At 40.7% G+C, this 18,073-nt stretch overlaps 1 protein-coding gene across 1 annotated transcript; it reads left to right on the top strand.

Annotated features, from left to right (window-relative positions):
- Positions 1–332: 332 nt before the first annotated feature.
- Smp_081440 (hypothetical protein) lies at positions 333–9,952 on the top strand (the record flags this gene model as incomplete). Its single annotated transcript, XM_018791662.1, has 3 exons — positions 333–569; positions 8,636–8,857; positions 9,821–9,952. 3 exons carry the CDS (start codon positions 333–335, stop codon positions 9,950–9,952), a joined length of 591 nt encoding a protein of 196 aa, XP_018645179.1.
- Between the last annotated feature and the right edge of the window lie 8,121 nt (positions 9,953–18,073).

The following is an 18,073-nucleotide window of genomic DNA, read 5'->3' as shown; positions in this document are numbered from 1 at the left end:
ACTTATTGTATGAATATGATCAAATATACCATGAATAATTATTCATTCATAGCCAAACTCAAATCTTATCATGTAGCATGAAATTCGCAGTTTAGATGTAAAAAGTTAATAGTTGTCATATTTCGTGATTTCAAGAAAAAGTAATCCATCCAGCTCTGTGAGAATCTTAGAGAAGGAAAACTGAAGTCCTCGGCCTGAAAGTAACGTCCAGCTCGTAGCGCGCGCGGTGTTTATCTTCATAGTTCACTCGTTGGCCTGGTTCTTTGTTTAGTTGACGCACTCCATTATCCATTTAATAACTATCTTAGTGAATTTGATTCCTCCAATTCCATATGTTGTCAACAGTGTGTAATCGTTTGCTCACATCGGACATATTTTCTGGATTTGTTGATAGGTCTGATTTTGACCACTCAAACGTACTGAATAGTGACGAAAAACCAGCAGTTCTTGAAGTAGGCGATACAACTGTACTTCTCAAAACTGATCTCACTGATAAGGCTTTTCCTTGTTCTGCAATGAAGGTAGCAAATAACTCACCTTTACCTTCGAGCAATTTTATACCAGATGCTGTAAGTATCCCCCCTCCATATGACGGATCTTTATATAGACCATAAAGTAACAGTAATGAGTCTTGTCAGGTCGATAGACCTGAAACAGGTATGGATGTTAAGGGTTGCCGACCTACTAATGTCTTCCCGACTCACGATCAGAAGCGTGCTAAGATGGACTTGAATAGTTTGGATGAAACAATTGACTATGAGCTGCCAGTCTCACGGACCGATGAGCCATGTGAAGGGATGTTTGTACTTACTTGTAGAGCACGAGAGACTACTGTTACGTCCTCACCAAATCCTAGAGTTATTACTCCTAGTTCTGAACTTATAAATTTTCCGACAATTTCTCCAGCTCCGTATACTCACTCCAACAATTTGAATTATCCCGTGCTTCAAACGTGTAGAACTCAAACTGTGTTTCAATCTAACTCCTCACGCAGCATGGTGTCTGCACCACTTATGCAGCGATATATGGTTCATCAAACCCATGGGATTACTCAGTTATTGTCAAATCCCTTTCAGTGTGTCTATGTTCATCATTAGTGTTTCTTCCGCCCAGTTATGCACAGACTCTTCCTCGATTCCTGTATTTCAGGTTTCACAGCGTCAGTCGGCTTCCAACAACAAATACACACGTCTTCTTTCATCCCAGCATGCTACATAGTTTTCGGAATCATCAAGGGCCACAAACTCATTTTACAATACCACATTCCATATTGCCTACTGCTTCAGTTCAACGAAAAATTATTCCAATTTTTTCTCTAGTTCCAACTAGCGTCTTAGAAAACGTTGCTAATCAAGTTGCCAAACCTTGAAATAGCAATATAACACCCTATCCACCGATATCCACTCAACCAGTTTCCATTACCCCCCAAATATTTCTGTTTTCTGTTCTCTCCGATCCTTGCTTTGTGACATTGTTGGAACACCGGTGTCGTTAAAAGCTTCAGGTGACGTGAAGTACTCAGTACCTGTTCCTCCTGATACTAGCGATCAAAGCTGCTCACAAACAAATTCCTCGGTAGTTCGTTGATGACCGGACGGACATTCTTCGGGGTAGACAGTGCGATCAAGTCACCAGTTGATTTCCGTACAATACTTGGAATGTTCAGCTTTGACGGTGACGCCTGGTCCGTTTTAATCCTGTTATCGTGCCCTAGTGCAACATGCGAAAGAAGCTACTAGGCACGACTCAGGCTCTTATATTGACTCCCTATGAGGATGAGGTTGCAAACTTGGATTACATGCCACCCCTAGGCAAAAGTGATCATGCAGTTCTAACTTTTGACTTCCATATAACTGTCGATCACGAGCACGCGTCAGCTCAATCCAGACCCAACGTCTGGAAAGCCAACATACCAGACATCATGAAATCAGCATCATCAGTAGATTGGAAAATAGACCCAGAGTCATCAATCGAAACGGCTTGCGACATATTCCGGAATTTATACTTAAAAGTTACCGCTCCCCACATCCGTTAGACTACACCTAGGGGGCCGAGAAACTTCCCACCGTTGTTCAGTAGGGAGGTTCGCACTTTCCTTCGCAAAAGAAGGAAAATGTGGGATAGGTTTAGGTCACTGGGGACTGATGAGGCAAAATATCAGTATCAAAAGGCTCGAAATACCGGTGCCTCGACCCTCCGTAAGTCCAGAAAGCTGTACGAAGAGAAAAACGTTAAGGAATTCATAGAATGCTCTAAACGCTTGTATTCGTATATAAACCAAAGGGCAAAAAGAAGAAATTATCCTTCACTATGGGGAGACAGTACTGCCTCATCACTAGTGGAGGACGATTTTGGCAAAGGTCAAGTATTCTCAAAATACTTTAGCAATGTACCGTAGAAACACCCTTCCCAACAGTCCATGGAAATCCCCCCACACAAACACTGGACAGCGTGACCATTAAAGAACCCGATGTCTTTTGTCTGCTAATTAAGCTTGAAATAATCAAATCCACTGGACCCGATGACCTGCATCCTAGGTTACTAAAGGAATTAGCTAACTTTGTTGCGAACCCTTTAAGTGTATGTTTCAATCTATCCGTAACCCAGGGTCGTCTAGCCCTTGCTTAAAAAAAGACATTGAGCTCTTGAAAAGCGTCCAGAGAACAGCAAGTAAGTTGATTCCCGGAATAGCGAAGCTCCCGTATGATACTAGACTGACCAAGCTAAACCTATTCCCGCTGTCAAATGGTTCAAATGGTTGAGGACGGAATAGAAGAAGCTTTCGCTTAACGGGCTTCCGTGTCTGATAGCAGTGGATCACCAATACCTCCAGGCAAGAACCTAGGTATATGAACGATAATAGAGGAAAAAAAGAATTTGGTAAATCATAATAATATGTTATCCTTAGTCCTTAAGTATAAGTCAAGTTTTCTCTTAAAGGACTCCTGGGAGGTCGCTTGGACTAGCTCAGTCGGCAGCGAATTCCAGCACTTGACAACTCTAACGGAGTAGAAGTTGTGTCTGCAGTCTGTTCTGCTATGTAGGGTCTCCAATTTCTGGGTGTTACCTCTTAGGTTAGTGTTATGACTAAGCTTAAGAAGATGTTTAAGGGGATGACCAGAAGTATTAAGGATACTGTAAGTCATAAGAAGATCACCTCTAAGACGCCTGTACTCTAACGGGTAAAGGTTAAGTGATTTGAGGCGCTCTTCATAAGGTTTGAATTTGAGTCCCCGAACTGATTTCGTGGCTCGACGTTGTATACGTTCCAGAGTGACCTTATCCTTTTGGAGGGAGGGAGGAAATACTATGTTTCCGTACTCTAAATGGGGACGAATAAAACTGTTGAAGATTATATGGAAAGTTCTACCGTCAAACTGGTCAAAAATACGCTTCAACGTTACCAGTGCAAGGTTTGCTTGAAAGGCGTTTTTGTCACAGTTGTTTGTAGCTTTTTGGGACCATTTGAGGAACTGAATGCTCAGTAGCACATAAGATCGTGTGCAGTAAAAAACCCCAATGAGCATCCACTTCAAGTTGAGGGTGAACATCCCAATCCACCTGTTGTAGATAGTCCTGTAAAGCTAACACATTCAACCGTCTGAAATTCCAGTGCCTATTGTTGGTGAGATATACTAGCTCAGTTTTGCTGACAAAGCTGAGGTATATAATAGCGTGCTCGCTTCTCCCAGGGGAGCCAGAATTGGGAGGTCATCCACTAGGAATTCTTCATTTGTGAATACCCAGTCTACGTGCCACAGCGTCTGACTGTTTCTCCAACGAGTTTCCGACTTCACATTTTCGAATAATCCCAGGTCACCGATGAGGTTGAAGAACACAGCTTCAGTAGAGTTGGCACCACCAATGTATGTACGTTCCACGAAGTTGATTCTAGGAAGATTGAAGTCCCCTAGAATCAGAATATGAGAGAATCCGAGACGCGTAGAGTGAGTTAATCCTTCCAGCAGACGTTTGTCATACTCGATGTCGGCAGTGGGCTTCCTGTAAATGACCCCAACTAGACACCTCGAGGTGGTAGACAATCTTACTGAGCACCATACTGATTCATCAAGATTGAGAAACTCGTGGTTGTAAAGTTGGTGCGCATCCAGGCATGACCGTATGTATAGTGCTACCCAACCCCCTATTCCTGTTTTTCTGTCGTTGCGAAATAAAGACATCCCAGTTATTGCTAGCTCCTGGTCCGTAAACTGAGACGTTATCCAAGTTTCGGATATTCCTATCAGATGGGCATCATTAGCGTTGCTAAGTTCACGTAGCTCATCCATCTTGTTTGGCAAGCTCGCGGCGTTCGTGTATAGGCAGTTTATGCTTTCAATCTGGAACGCGTGAGCTTCTTCCTGTTTGTCTATATGAGCCGTGTGTGAGTGGACAGGTAGCCTACCTATACGATGTTTACCGAGTTGGTAGTCCCTGTCCTTTACACGTTTTTTTTATGATCAAGACAGTCCACGAGTGGAATTGTCAGCTCCAGCTTTCCCTTGTGCTTGATTCTGCTGTCGTGGGGCCTATCCGGATGCATATGGATGCCAGTTGGCAACCGACGTCTATTGGCACGAAATGCTTCCAGAGTTGCAGCCGCCATGTGGGAGGAGGGGAAGGTTATCTTCAATAGCCGGAGCCTAGAGTCTCCGTCTATCTTGGCTAGTCGCATTACCTGTTGGGTCAATATGTTCTTGAGTTTTAAGGAACGCTTGATGAATTTCCATTCGCGAATATCAGAGTTTGCTTGAGTTGGGTCCATATTTTCCGGCACACCTTGCACAATGATATTTCGTCCACGGAAAAACGCCGCGCGAGATTCCTTAGGGATGTTCCGGATGAGATTTCGTTCAGAATACGGTATGTCGGGCAGTATTCTTACGTTCCCATCGGACTTCAGTAAGTGACTGGCTAGCAGGACGTCCTCTACGTCGGAGGCATTCCTAAGTGTAACACGAAGCAGCCTTGGGTGGTTTAGGTGGTTAGAGTCCTTCCCCCGAGTGAGCCATGTGACGGTCAAAGGCTCTATTCTAGGGAGTTCAAGCCTCTTGTTTAATTCTCCCCAGAGCATCCTATCGTTTTTGTCCTGCAAACTGAGGGGAAGGTCGGGGTTGTCAATAAGGTTCATGATTATGACAGAGTCGTCACGAACCGCAATTGATTTCCCAGGTTTCCCAGGGAGTCTAGGTTTGGTATCTTGTTGTTTGGATGTCGAGGCGCGTTTTCGATCCCTGGACTCAGTGATGACTGGGCGGACAGTCTTGGGGGTAGACTGTGCAGCCAAAGCATCAATTGATTTCCGCACGATACTTGGGACGTTCAGTTTCGGCGGGGACGCTTGGGCTTTATTACTCCTGTTAACGTGAGTCTAACCACCTACAGGATTTTTGGGAACCACTGTCTCATTCAAGGACCGTTCCCTGGGGGACCCAAGTTTACTGAGGGAGTCGATGACAGTCGATGTTAAGATGGTGCTGAGTTTCAGCACATCGTCACTCCTGCTGTTAACAGCACCGTCGATAACCGACCCGTCAGTATCCTTTTTCTTATTCGCCCTATGCGTTCCAGCTTTGTTACCCGTCGTGATGCTATCATTTACCGAATTCTTAGACAACTTATCTCTCAGACCTGTCAGTAAAGTAATGATAGTACCCAACATAGCTACCGTAACACATACCCACCTACGATCAGACTTACTGAGTCTGCTATAGGCTGCTGCTGTTAGATCTGTACATGCCTCGTGGAACCAACCTTTGCAGTTGTCACATTGCATGCCAGATGTAACGGCAAAACGGCAACCAGGTCTTTTGCATGAATTTTTCATGGCTAGTGATTTAGACTGTCTTAAAAATACAAGCAGTAAATTTAGGACCGTTAAAAAAAACACACAGTAAACAAAAACTGGCAAAAATGTATAAAACCAGTTAACGATAAGCTAAAGCTAGCCTTTACGTGAAAACTATGAAAAAACCGATAGTGAGCTGAGGCAAAACCACAGTTAACTATTAATTTGAGTGAAACACAAAAAAGAAGTAATCTACCGAACGTATAGCTCAGAATAGATTCTTTAGATTGGAAATGGTACTTTTGTTGCGTAAGAACACAGCAAAAGTTTGAGAAATGTAAATCACGTTAGGACTAAACTTCCCGTTCGAAAAGCGCGCTCATATCGAAGAATCAGAGGCGATTTGATTGTAGTTTTCAAATTAATCAGTGATAAATTTGCACCTGATATGCCCTCATTTTTCTTGTCTTCCGAAACAGAAAATTTATAAGGACACTCCAAAAAGTTCACAAGCCCAGGACGAATTACTTGTCAGCTGACTACCGACTTGTTGGGCTGAATATAAACGAACGGATAACAACGGCGCGTACAGGCAATACACCATCCGTCGGCTCTTTCAAAAGAAAGTTGGATCAGCTGAGAGACCATCATTGCCAGGACTAACACAGGCAATCAAGCCTCCTGTCCTTTTCAAACTGAAACTGAAGGTCACTTGACCAGCGCTCAAAGGTCGTCCTTAAGCTATAATCCCGGCGGTTTCAGTGGATCACTTTTCTTTCTGAGTATCTTTTTAATTAACAATTACCTGAGGTTTGATCTGGGATAAATCTGCTTTTTGGTTTCTTACGGTAAGAGGTTATTATTAATATATTTCGAGCATTTATACCACCAGTCTTGACAGGTTTTTTAAAAAATGGATATATACCTTTTATGCCTATTCGCTCAACAACTTATACCTCATCATAGTCACTTAAACACCTGTAAGCGACATGACCATGGATTTGCCATCATCTTTGGTATACAATGCCTCAAATACACAGGGTGCCTTCAAGAGACATGCACAGATCTCACAGCAACTGCTTACAATAGGCTAAGCAAATCTGATGGCACTTAGGTAATGGACATATACAGTATCAATTTTAAGGACATACTGAGTAATCTAACCAGCCTTCCGACCCGATTGTGGGAAATATTGTCAACAGCTCTAAAAGAAAACAGGTCCAAAATGCATAACCAACGAAAGATGAGCGGCGAGGCGCCAAAATCACTTGACATTTGCTGAAACTCATCACCACAACAACATCGGCGGTGTTAGATTTCTTAATTAAGCTTTCGTCTCCTAGCTTAGCCTTTCCGAATGCAACTGTAGGCTTTATAGACGACTTGACCCCCATAAATAGTGTTAGAAACTTCACCCTTGAAAGTTCTTAAAGCTTAGGTCTTGTAAGTTATTCAAACGTATGGTCTCCTACTAAGGTTGCCCGACGAGTAAACAAAAGATGAGGTAACCCGAACCACAGTCCTACAGTGGAACAAAGGGGACCCCAACCTCTACGTACCCAGAAACCTAGGAAATTATTCAAGGTTTATGATAATCCCTCAACAGTCATGAATCCAGGAGGCCTCTCTGATATTCTTTTCATTTTACAAGACAAAGATGGTAGGATGTTTTGGTAGGATTTAAATGAGGATCTCAAACTTTCAAAAGTTGAACTAACAACGGTCGTACAACTTACCCGAGGCAATGATACGAAGCCTCGGAGACTCAGCGTTACATTCACAAATGCTGACGGCTTGGTGGGTATTTTGCTTTTCGGTTAATCGCCCAATTCTTAGGTATATATGAGATTGTTGTAGGAAATGCAATCTTTGGAGACCACGTCCGCCAGTATCCTCTACTTACTTACTTACTTACGCCTGTTACCCCCAATGAAGCGTAGGCCGCCGGCCAACATTCTCCGACCCACTCTGTCCTGGGCCTTCCTTTCTAGTTCTATCCAGTTTTTGTTCATTCTTCTCATGTCTGTCTCCATTTCTCGGCGTAATGTGTTCTTTGGTCTTCCTTCCCTCCTTTGACCTTGAGGATTCTATGTGAGAGCTTGTCTTGTGACGCAGTTGGGGGCTTTCCTCAATGTGTGTCCTATCCACTTCCAGCACTTCTTGATTTCTTCCTCCACTGGAATCTGGTTTGTTCTCTCCCACAGTAGAATGTTGCTGATAGTATCGGGTCCGAAGTACTTTGCGTAGACAACTGTTAATAAACACTTGTATCTTCTGGATGATGGCTTTCGTAGTTCTCCAGGTTTCCGTCCCATACAGTAGAAGGTAGGAAAATATATGACACATTTATTACTTATCAGACTATCTACTAGTCTGACTAGGTAAATCACTATTTTCTTCTGTCATTGCTAAATCTTCCACATATTTACGTTTGTCGGCCCTGATACTCTTCACTTGCCTGTTTGCTTCAATGTATTCAGCTTATGCCTTGTTTTTCTCTGCTCTTGTTCGGCTGATATTGGTTGCTACCTTCTTGTTCCTCCTTTCTTCAATCTTATCCAGTGTACTAACAGTGATCCATTCCTTGTGATGGTGCTTCTTGTAGCTCAAAACCTCCTGGCATCCTCTACTACCTTCCCTCATAATGTGACGTAGTCAGCATGAAGTGTCACCAAAGGTTCAGTGACATCAAATATAAATAAGTACGGGCCTAGCTCTGAGCTCTGTGTCGCTCCAATAAGTACGGATCTCCAAAAATTGGTTACTTTATATCATGTAATTATATTTATTTAGTTATCATGTGAGAAGTCACCTCACTGTTTCTTTTAAATTGTGTTAATATTTTAGTATTCAATGCTTCTAACAAGTGTCCGTTATGGACGTTTCATACCCTGGAAATCAGTTCCCGGTAGCGTTTGGGGTGGTAAAGAACGGAAAATCCCCCGTCTAACTAATGCGCGTAAAGAAGCGTTTTTGGATGAGCTTCTTATTTCCCGCCAAAACCATATGTACCTTCAGGAACCGTATTTCAGTGAAGAAGTTGAAGCTGCTACTCTAGCTGATGAGAAAGTGAGTTCCCACTTATTTTTCTTTTAGTTCTAAGGTATTTAGTAGGAAAACATGTTTCAAGTCTTTAAGTGTAACTATGAATTCTAAAATAATTTCCATTGGGTATTGCTAACCTGAAAGCTAATTAAAATTAGTGCAACTTAGTAACTTCTACTTTGTCCACAGATAGAACAGTTCCGTTCATTAGTCTGTATGGAAAGCCTTTTTGTGTTTAAACATAGTTGAACTTAGTCAAGGAGTTTTTCTAAAGTTTCTCCGAAATTATAAATGTACTAGTGAGGAGGTAAGTTGAAAAGTGGGAAGAAAACTAACGCAGTTTATGGATTTTCTTTCATACGTTTGGTTGAACTTGATGGATGCTTATATTTCTATAAGGTTACATAAATGTGAACTTTTGTTTGCCATTTTAATCGTCACTTCGTTTATTTTTTTGTACTGCTCTTTCTGTATGGTATTATCTATAATTGAAACCTCTTAACATTCGTTGTGTACAATCCAATAACAAGTAGTGTATTACTTTTGACATTTTATGCCCACCTGATTGATTGAAGTTAAGCTTACTGGTTCTGAAATTTTCACTTTTGAAACTTTTCAGATAATACATAATTAGGACTAAATAGTTCTTCCTATTCACCGATCAATCAACTAAGCATTGGATACGAAAGTTGCGAAACGTTTAGATAATTAAGTGACATTGAGGAAAATGATCACTTCAAGTTCTTGGTTGCGTCTATCTTAGTTTAGGCGGTTGATTAGTACTATTATGTTTAACACCAACAGTACACATCAAAGCTCAGGCGTATATTGGATTTTTGGGACGTAGTTTAAGGTAATAATTCAGTAACTACTGTTTGAAAATCCTACACTGTTTAAGTCAGTTAGAGGTTATGTCATTACTAAATCTTAGCTTCTTTTCTCATTATCTTAAATGTTATACCTTTAATTCTGTACTTTCAAATCCAGATCCGTGAATTGCAAATGGAAGACAAGTTTTTCTATGATCGATATGCTAAACAATTTGATCGTCGTTTTCCTACGCGTAATCTGGAAACATTTTGGGATAAATTGTCAAGAACTAAACGTTATGATGTTTGACAAATTAGGCATGATGATGACATTTGTTTTATGAGTTCTTGTTTTCTCTATAGTTTACATTACAAACTATACACTTATGTATATATATTCAAATGACCATAAATACTGAAAGTTCCTAGATGACATTTTTCAATAAAACGTTCATTTATCCATGCACTTATTTTTCGTATAAATTTCTTTCATAAATTTTTATTATCAACGAAAAGAACTAGAGATCGCCGAACAAATATCACCTGTTTCTTCAAGGTTGTTTGATAGTGCTTATCTTGTACTTGTCTTGGATTCAAACCTAACTTCTTGAGTCATTTCCCGATGTTTATCGTTTCTATTCCTAAATCACTTTCGTTTACCCCGCTACCATTCTGTCTTAGCTAGTTGTGGCTCAAAACCTCAGCTTTCTATTGTAATGTCGTACAATTAAATTTATAGAGTGTTAGATTTTTAAGTACAGTCAACCACTGGGCAAATTAATCAATTGTTTTATTGAGATAATGAATCGAACTCAACAATCTCCACAACTCTATACTGATAATCAGTTTTTATAGGTTGCTACACTTAGTCGAACACCTGTGTGTATGTTTGTCATTAATTTGTAGTTGGAAACCACATAAATTCAGGCCAGGAAAATTTGGTGACTAAGTAATGACTTACTGGGAAGTAAAAACGTTCTGTAACTTAATTTAAATCACTTTGCCCTGGTATGGCTGAGAGTGGGGAGAGTCCGCTCTCCCTCTCCAAATACTCTCACATGGCCATGCGTAATATAGCCTCTGCCAGGGAAGTCCTACTCACTGCGGAGGTGTTGTTTACGAAATTAAAAGGACAAAAAGCGAATGTCCGGCACTTTAACCGGGTTGGTGGACACGGAAAGTTCACCCAGGGGAGTTGGAAAACCTTGATTCCAAACCAATGGAGCACATGGACTCCAGTACCCTGAGGGAACAAATGGCGTATGAATCAATCGTTGGTCACCGGCTACCATGGGATTGCATCTCCTTATGATGCTCCACTGCCTTGTGGATCAGACCTTTAGGTCAAAGGCTCCGGGTGTGGCCCTTCAAGAAAATCACCTGCTTCAGTTTGGGCACCTGAGCAGTATCACAGCCCTCACACAAATCTCATTTGATCTATGGGGCGCATATGTATATGGGCAAATAATTAATTTTTCAAATCAAACGATGGTACCGTATGTAAACTTTATTACATTAGTGTCTTTCTTTGTTGACCCGATTAAATCGAAATCCATATACTTTATTATGTTTCGTTGATTAACACGGTGTGAAAAAGAAGAACCAAAGAAGAGAGTCAATTCACTTTAAAGCTTCTCTTTTACATTCAAATAGTTAAATGCGTACTTGAAACTAATGGAATCTCAATATTTGTTTGTTGTCGATTGGAACAAATATGACCATCTTTATGAATGACACCAGTGTATATATTCTAACAACTATAGTTTGAAACGATAAGAAATTTGGCATGGTATAACTTATCTCAACAGTCAGACATCTATATTTGAATTCAGGACCTATATTCTACATAAGATTTTATGATACTGTAGATGGCGTCGAGTCTTGATTGACTATGATCACCACTACAATAAGATTACGCGCCCAAAAACGACTTGGTCCCTTTGATAACTCGCAAACCAGAAGACTGTAACTGATCCAGATCGAGTATATTTATTGGTAATCTCGTGGAATCGAATGAATACCGAGACGCGCCAAAGATTACAGGTAATAAGAGCAGAGCGTAAGAATGTTGGAACGAACAAGATGGATAGCGGAACGAGAAGTGGTCTTGATACAGTTAAACAACGAGTACAGTAAAACAACCACTGATACAATTGGTTATAATAATATGTGTTTCCACTATACCAATCGCGTTCTCATCGAGAAAAGCAGGTCCCTACAATACTATTCCGTGGGTAAAGTGAATTAGAATATGAAAAACTTCAAGAGTCGAATTGAGCTTTAGCGACAAAATGTCACGATCCGGTAATTAACGTCAAGCTAAATAAGTCTAAACAAATAACTAGATAATTTGATTTCTGAGATAGCATAAAATAAGTAAATTTCATTATCGAAGTTTAATTTAGTGAAACAAAGTAGCTGATTTCTTTGTTTATTGTTCACATCAAATCTGCTGAGATATATACCTACAGAGTTGACGGTAATTTAAACAATAAACAACTAGAGGTCAATTAGTTTGAAGGTTATCGAGGACATTTTGGAACATGGCCACGCGTATATAGCCTCTGTCAGGTAAGTCCTACTCACTGCCTTCTCGTGGCATTACTGTTGTTTACGAAATTGAGAGGGCGAAAAACGAATGTCCGGGTTGGAGGACACGGAAAGTCCACCTAGGGAAGTTGGAAAACCCTGATTCTAAACCAATGGTGCACATGGACTCCAGTATCCTGCGAGAACAAATGGCGTATGAATCAATCGTTGGTCACCGGCTACCATGGGACTGCATCTCCTCACGATGCTCCACTGCTTTGTGGATGAGACCTTTGGGTCAAAGGCTCGGGGTGTGACCCCCTAAGAAAACCACCTGCTTCAGTTTGGGAACCTGAGCAGTATCACAGCCCTCACACAAATCGAATGAGATTTTTGCGGCGCATATGTATTTGGTGCTTCCTTGTACCATTATTTATGTGTTTAAATAAATAAATTTTGGATCCCTAACTTGTTTTTCACCGTGACAGATACATATTAATATACTTTCAGATAAGATGAAGGTTCGTGTTACAAAGAGAGATAAGTTTCCTTTTTCAATAAATTCTATAGTGGGCTGTATGCTGATTTAGGTATATCGGTCGTCAAATGGATATTCTATCGAAAAGAGATTAAAAACATGGGAGTGTCATGTTAAAAAAAAGAGACGTCAATAAGTATGCATGGTATAAACACGAGTCATTCGGCAGAAAATCTACTCATCGTTCAAAGTTACCTACAGGATTCATCATCGTGGCTTCCATCACATAAGCAAACTTATCTAATTTCTGTTCTTATTATGACCATAGCCTTTAATTTTTCAAATTCCCTCATCCTACCTTCCTGTTTTCTAACCTTTTAATATAAACCTTTGTATTGCAGTTTCCCTGTGTTCTTTGGTTACATTTCGTTTCAGACTATTTATTTATTTATTTGAACACATAAATATTGGTACAAAAGGGTACCAGATACATATGCGCCGCACAAATCTCATTTGATTTGTGTGAGGGCTGTGATACTGTCCAGGTGCCCAGACCGAAGCAGGTGGTTTTCTTAGAAGGTCACTCACGGAGCCTTTGACCTAAAGATCCGATTCACAAGGCAGTAAAGCATCGTAAGGAGATGCAGTCCCATGGTAGCCGGTGACCAACAATAAGTTCATACGCCATTTGTTCTCTCAGGATACTGGAGTCCATGCGCACCGTTGGTTTGAAATCAGGGTTTCCCAACTCCTCTAGGTGGACTCACGGTGTCCACCAACTCGGTTAAAGCGCTGGACATTCGCTTTTCGTCCTCTCACTTTTGTAAACAACACCGGTGCCACGAGAAGTCAGGGAGTTGGACTTCCCTGGCAAAGCCTATATGCGCGTGGCCATATAAGAGCATTTCGAGAGAGAGAGCGGACTCTACCTACTCTCCGCCGTACCAGGGCATTTATGGGCCCTGGTTGGTTTTTCATATTCTATGATAATCCATTTACCATACATTGTTCATTCATATTTTGAATTTTCACTATCATATTCACTCGATGACTAGTTTATTTATCACATAACAGTCCCTGTTTTTCTACAAGTCATGGTGCCAATGTATTAAAATCAAAGAACTCATCGATAATCATTATTTACGATAACATTTGTCTTGATTAAGTACCAAATATCAATCTTGAACACTTGAATAGTTCTCTCTTTAAATAATTGACCTAATCATTTCGACGTTATCAATATAAATCTTTGATGGATAGTGGTTAGCAGTGGGATCCAGGACGAGTATTTCGTCCTATTTGGGACTCGTCAGCTGGATGTACCCGCATCTCGGAGTTGATGTTCACTCTAGGACTCGAACCCAGTACTGTTCGCTTCAAACGCCATCGCGTTATCCACTCGTCCACTGAGTCCTGATAACCAATGCTTGTGAATTAAGTCTACATCGAGGCAATACGTACAGTATGCACATATACCAATAAGAGACTGACCAGTTGCAGTCGTAACCATCAATGGAAAGATTCAAACAAACAATACTGAGTGAATAAATCTTTTAGTTTATTATGTTTTCACTTGTCCATAAATGATAGTCTCACCGCGGAATTAAAAAAAGTCAAATACGAGCACGGATTTCTAACATGTATCTTTTGTACAATCGTTAATCGAGACAAACGACCAGAGAAATGGAGCGAAGCGAAATGACGAGCAGTGAAGATAACGTGTCAGCCAACTCTATTTAATCAAGCGTTAATCAATATTTATAGTCATGCAAAAATATGCTACAGGCATGTTATGAATAGGATAAGAAATGTACACACAACACCTACGCTCATATAAAAACAGTCAGGGTTGATAAGTGAATAATTAACAAGGTCAAAACGTGGCTCAAGAAGAATGGATAAATTGGCTTGTCCAGAAGCTAGAATAAGGCATATGGACTTAACATAGCGACTAACACTATAACATTTACTGTACAACAAGTATTCAATTTCTCACTAAACTCATGATCTGTGATATAAACTAGTTTCAACACTGAATCATTCCCATAAAATATCTTATACCGATGATAATGTTACGTTTGAAGGATGACAGGGATAATTGTAACAACAATGCATACAACAGTTCTCTTCTCTCCTAACCCTGACTTCTCCTAAAGGTAAATCTTGTAAACAATATTTATTAAGAGAGAGACCAAAGTAGGTTCATTTACATCTAAACCAATTCATTTGTTATATTTGAAATCATGAGTCAATTGAAGCTAGACTACTATGGAAAACCTGGAAGCACTGGACGGCCGTTCGAATCTCGCGCGGTGGGGTCGTGGACGCGCACTGATGAGGAGTCTCACAATAAGACAAAACGGCCCTCCAGTGTTTATATATATATAACGATGGGCGGAACACTTTAAGGAGCAGTTTAGCTGGCCTTCAGCTACTGCACAACTACCCACTATTCCCAGAAAACCTGAATGGAACATTGAAGTAGGCCCCCCGACCCTACTTGAAGTTCAAAAGGCTATGACTAATCTGAAACGAGGAAGAGCAGCTGGTCCAGATGGATTGGCTCCAGAGGTCTTTAAATATGGTGGTCCAATTTTAGCGATTAGGTTGACTAATATTCTGGCTAAAATCTGGGAGACGGACGTAATCCCATCCGACTGGTCACAATCTCTGATTGTCCCAATATATAAGAAGGGGCCAAAATCATCCTGTGATAACCATAGAGGGATTAGTCTGACTAACATAGCATCTAAAATACTAGCCTCAATAATTATCAGGCGCCTAACTAAGACTCGTGAACTGCAAACACGAGAAAATCAGGTTGGCTTCAGACCTGGTCGTGGCTGTATCGACCACATATTCACCATTCGTCAAGTTTTAGAGCACAGACATGCTTATCGGCGTCCGACAATGATAGTTTTTCTTGACTTGAAAGCAGCATTTGACTCTGTAGACCGAGAGGTTCTGTGGCAGTGTCTGTCATTGAAAGGTGTACCTGAGAAGTACATAAACCTTGTGAAGGCTCTTTACTCGAACACTACCAGTCGAGTGAGAGCTTATGGCGAACTGTCATATGATTTTACAACCTCAAGTGGTGTCCGTCAAGGCTGTCCACTATCCCCATTTTTGTTTAACTTCATTATAGACCTGTTGCTGGAAATAACACTCTCGTCGACTGAATTTTCAGGAATTGATCTTCTACCAGGAGGTTCACTTATCGACTTAGAATACGCAGATGACATGCTTGGTGAAGACGCTGACGAAATGCAGAGTCTTCTGTTAGAACTGAGTAATAATGCCAGGATGTTTGGGATGCGTTTCTCCCCATCCAAGTGTAAATTGTTACTCCAGGACTGGCCTGCGTCAACACCTGAACTAAGGATAGGGAGTGAAGTAGTCGAACGCGTCGACAACTTCACTTATCTTAGAAGTCTGATCAGCCCTAATGGGTTGGTGTCTGACAAAATCTCAGCACGGATTCAAAAAGCTCGTTTGGCTTTTGCCAACTTACGTCACCTATGGCGAAGACGAGATATCCGTCTATCAATTAAGGGACGAGTATACTGCGCAGCAGTTCGCTCTGTTCTACTTTACGGCTGTGAAACATGGCCATTAAGAGTAGAAGATACTCGTAGGTTACTAGTATTTGACCACAGATACCTTAGAAATGTTGCTCGAATCTTCTGGGATCATCGGGTAAGTAGTAGTGAGGTTAGACACAGAGTATTAGGGAATGATGGTAAATCAGTTGATGAGGTGATGAATCTTCATCGACTGAGATGGTTGGGCCACATGTTACGTACGCCTGTACCACGACGCGCTATGCTGACTAGTATTGGGGATGGTTGGAAGAGAGTTAGGGGCGGTCAAACCAAAACCTGGCATCAGTCCTTGAGGTCACTAACTTCTAGTCTGAGCCATGTTGGTAGATGCAGACTACCTGGTTGGGGTCCGCGTGACTATCGTAACCAATGGTTGGAGACTCTGGGTGACATGGCTCAGAATCGATCACAATGGTTTAGGTGTATACACTCTTAATCTTCCCTTAAACCTTGAGATTAAAATTGCTTCATAACTTTTTTCCTTCCAATACTATATCCTTATATACAACCTTTCTTTATATACTACCACCACTAAATTAATTGCTTCTATGAATCCGGTGTTCATCTTGTTGTGCTAACGAGGTATGGCAACTTGGACCGATGCATATATGTGCCTGGTCCTACGTTGTCGCTGACTGACTGACTGATATCGTTATCATTGATAACTTTTTGTCATTCCAATCCTTCACATACACTTATATCGATTGTTCCATACTATTTATCTCAATATAAAATTCTAATACATATTTGGTTGTAAGTAGCTGACGAGAAACCACGAAATATAATGAATTCATATTATTCCATACAATATTTGTTTTGGCTTTATTTAAATACTATGGAATTATCAGGAGGGGGTTTATGGAGATTTTAGTAATTTTAAAGTTGAAGTCATGAGTCAATTGAAGCTAGATCACCATGGAAAACCTGGAAACACTGGACGACCGTTTCGTCTTAGTATGAGACTCCTCAGCAGTGCGCACCAGTGGAGTTTAGCCAGGTCTTTTGTGAGATAGTAACTCACTGAAGACAATAGTGAATGGTTGCTCAATTTCGTGGATTGGTTGAAGTAAGACATTAACACCGTTGGATGCCGGCCCGCTCAGTGGTCTAGATGTTAGACGCTCACGCGCGAAACTGAAAGGTCCTGTGTTCGAATCTCGCGAGGTGGGATCATGGATGCGCACAGCTGAGGAGTCCCATACCAAGACGAAACGGTCTTCCAGTGCTTACAGGTTTTTAATGGTAGTCTAGCCTCAATTGACTCATGATCTCAACTATATAAAAAATTTAAAGAAATACATAGGTGTTTGAAACACTACTATATCGTGTGAACGATGAATATTCTCTCTAGGTTCTTAGATTATACATTCAAATTAATTATTCAAATACATAAGTTACTGGATATTAGTAAGTAGTATAACTTGATAAACAAAAAAGAATGTAAGAACGACCGAAAATGACGGAAGAAATTAACGGCATCTATGAGATATTCTCTATGTATACGAGACTAAAGTCAAGTTTTCGAAAAATTGCAATGAAACTATTCTGACATGAGAATTCATGCGGCTTGCTATTCTACGGGTTTGCTATTTTTTATTGAGAATTTATCTACTCGGTTTTATAAGTTTGTAACTGTCGTTGTAATGAACGAAAACTCAGGTGATGACAACCAATTGTATTTTAATACAAAATTGCAGAGTCCTTTCATCAAATGTGAAAACGACACATTGAACACTTCATTTGCACATCATCCATCAATTGTCTCAAACTTCATCGTCCCTTCGTTGCCATAACAATTACTCTCTGTTCCTATTCTCTTCTA

This window comes from Schistosoma mansoni (genome assembly GCF_000237925.1).
Source record: "Schistosoma mansoni, WGS project CABG00000000 data, chromosome 1 unplaced supercontig 0135, strain Puerto Rico, whole genome shotgun sequence".
Classification (NCBI taxonomy): domain Eukaryota; kingdom Metazoa; phylum Platyhelminthes; class Trematoda; order Strigeidida; family Schistosomatidae; genus Schistosoma; species Schistosoma mansoni.
Note: the sequence above shows the minus strand (reverse complement) of the source record. Positions and strands in the feature narration are given on the sequence as shown.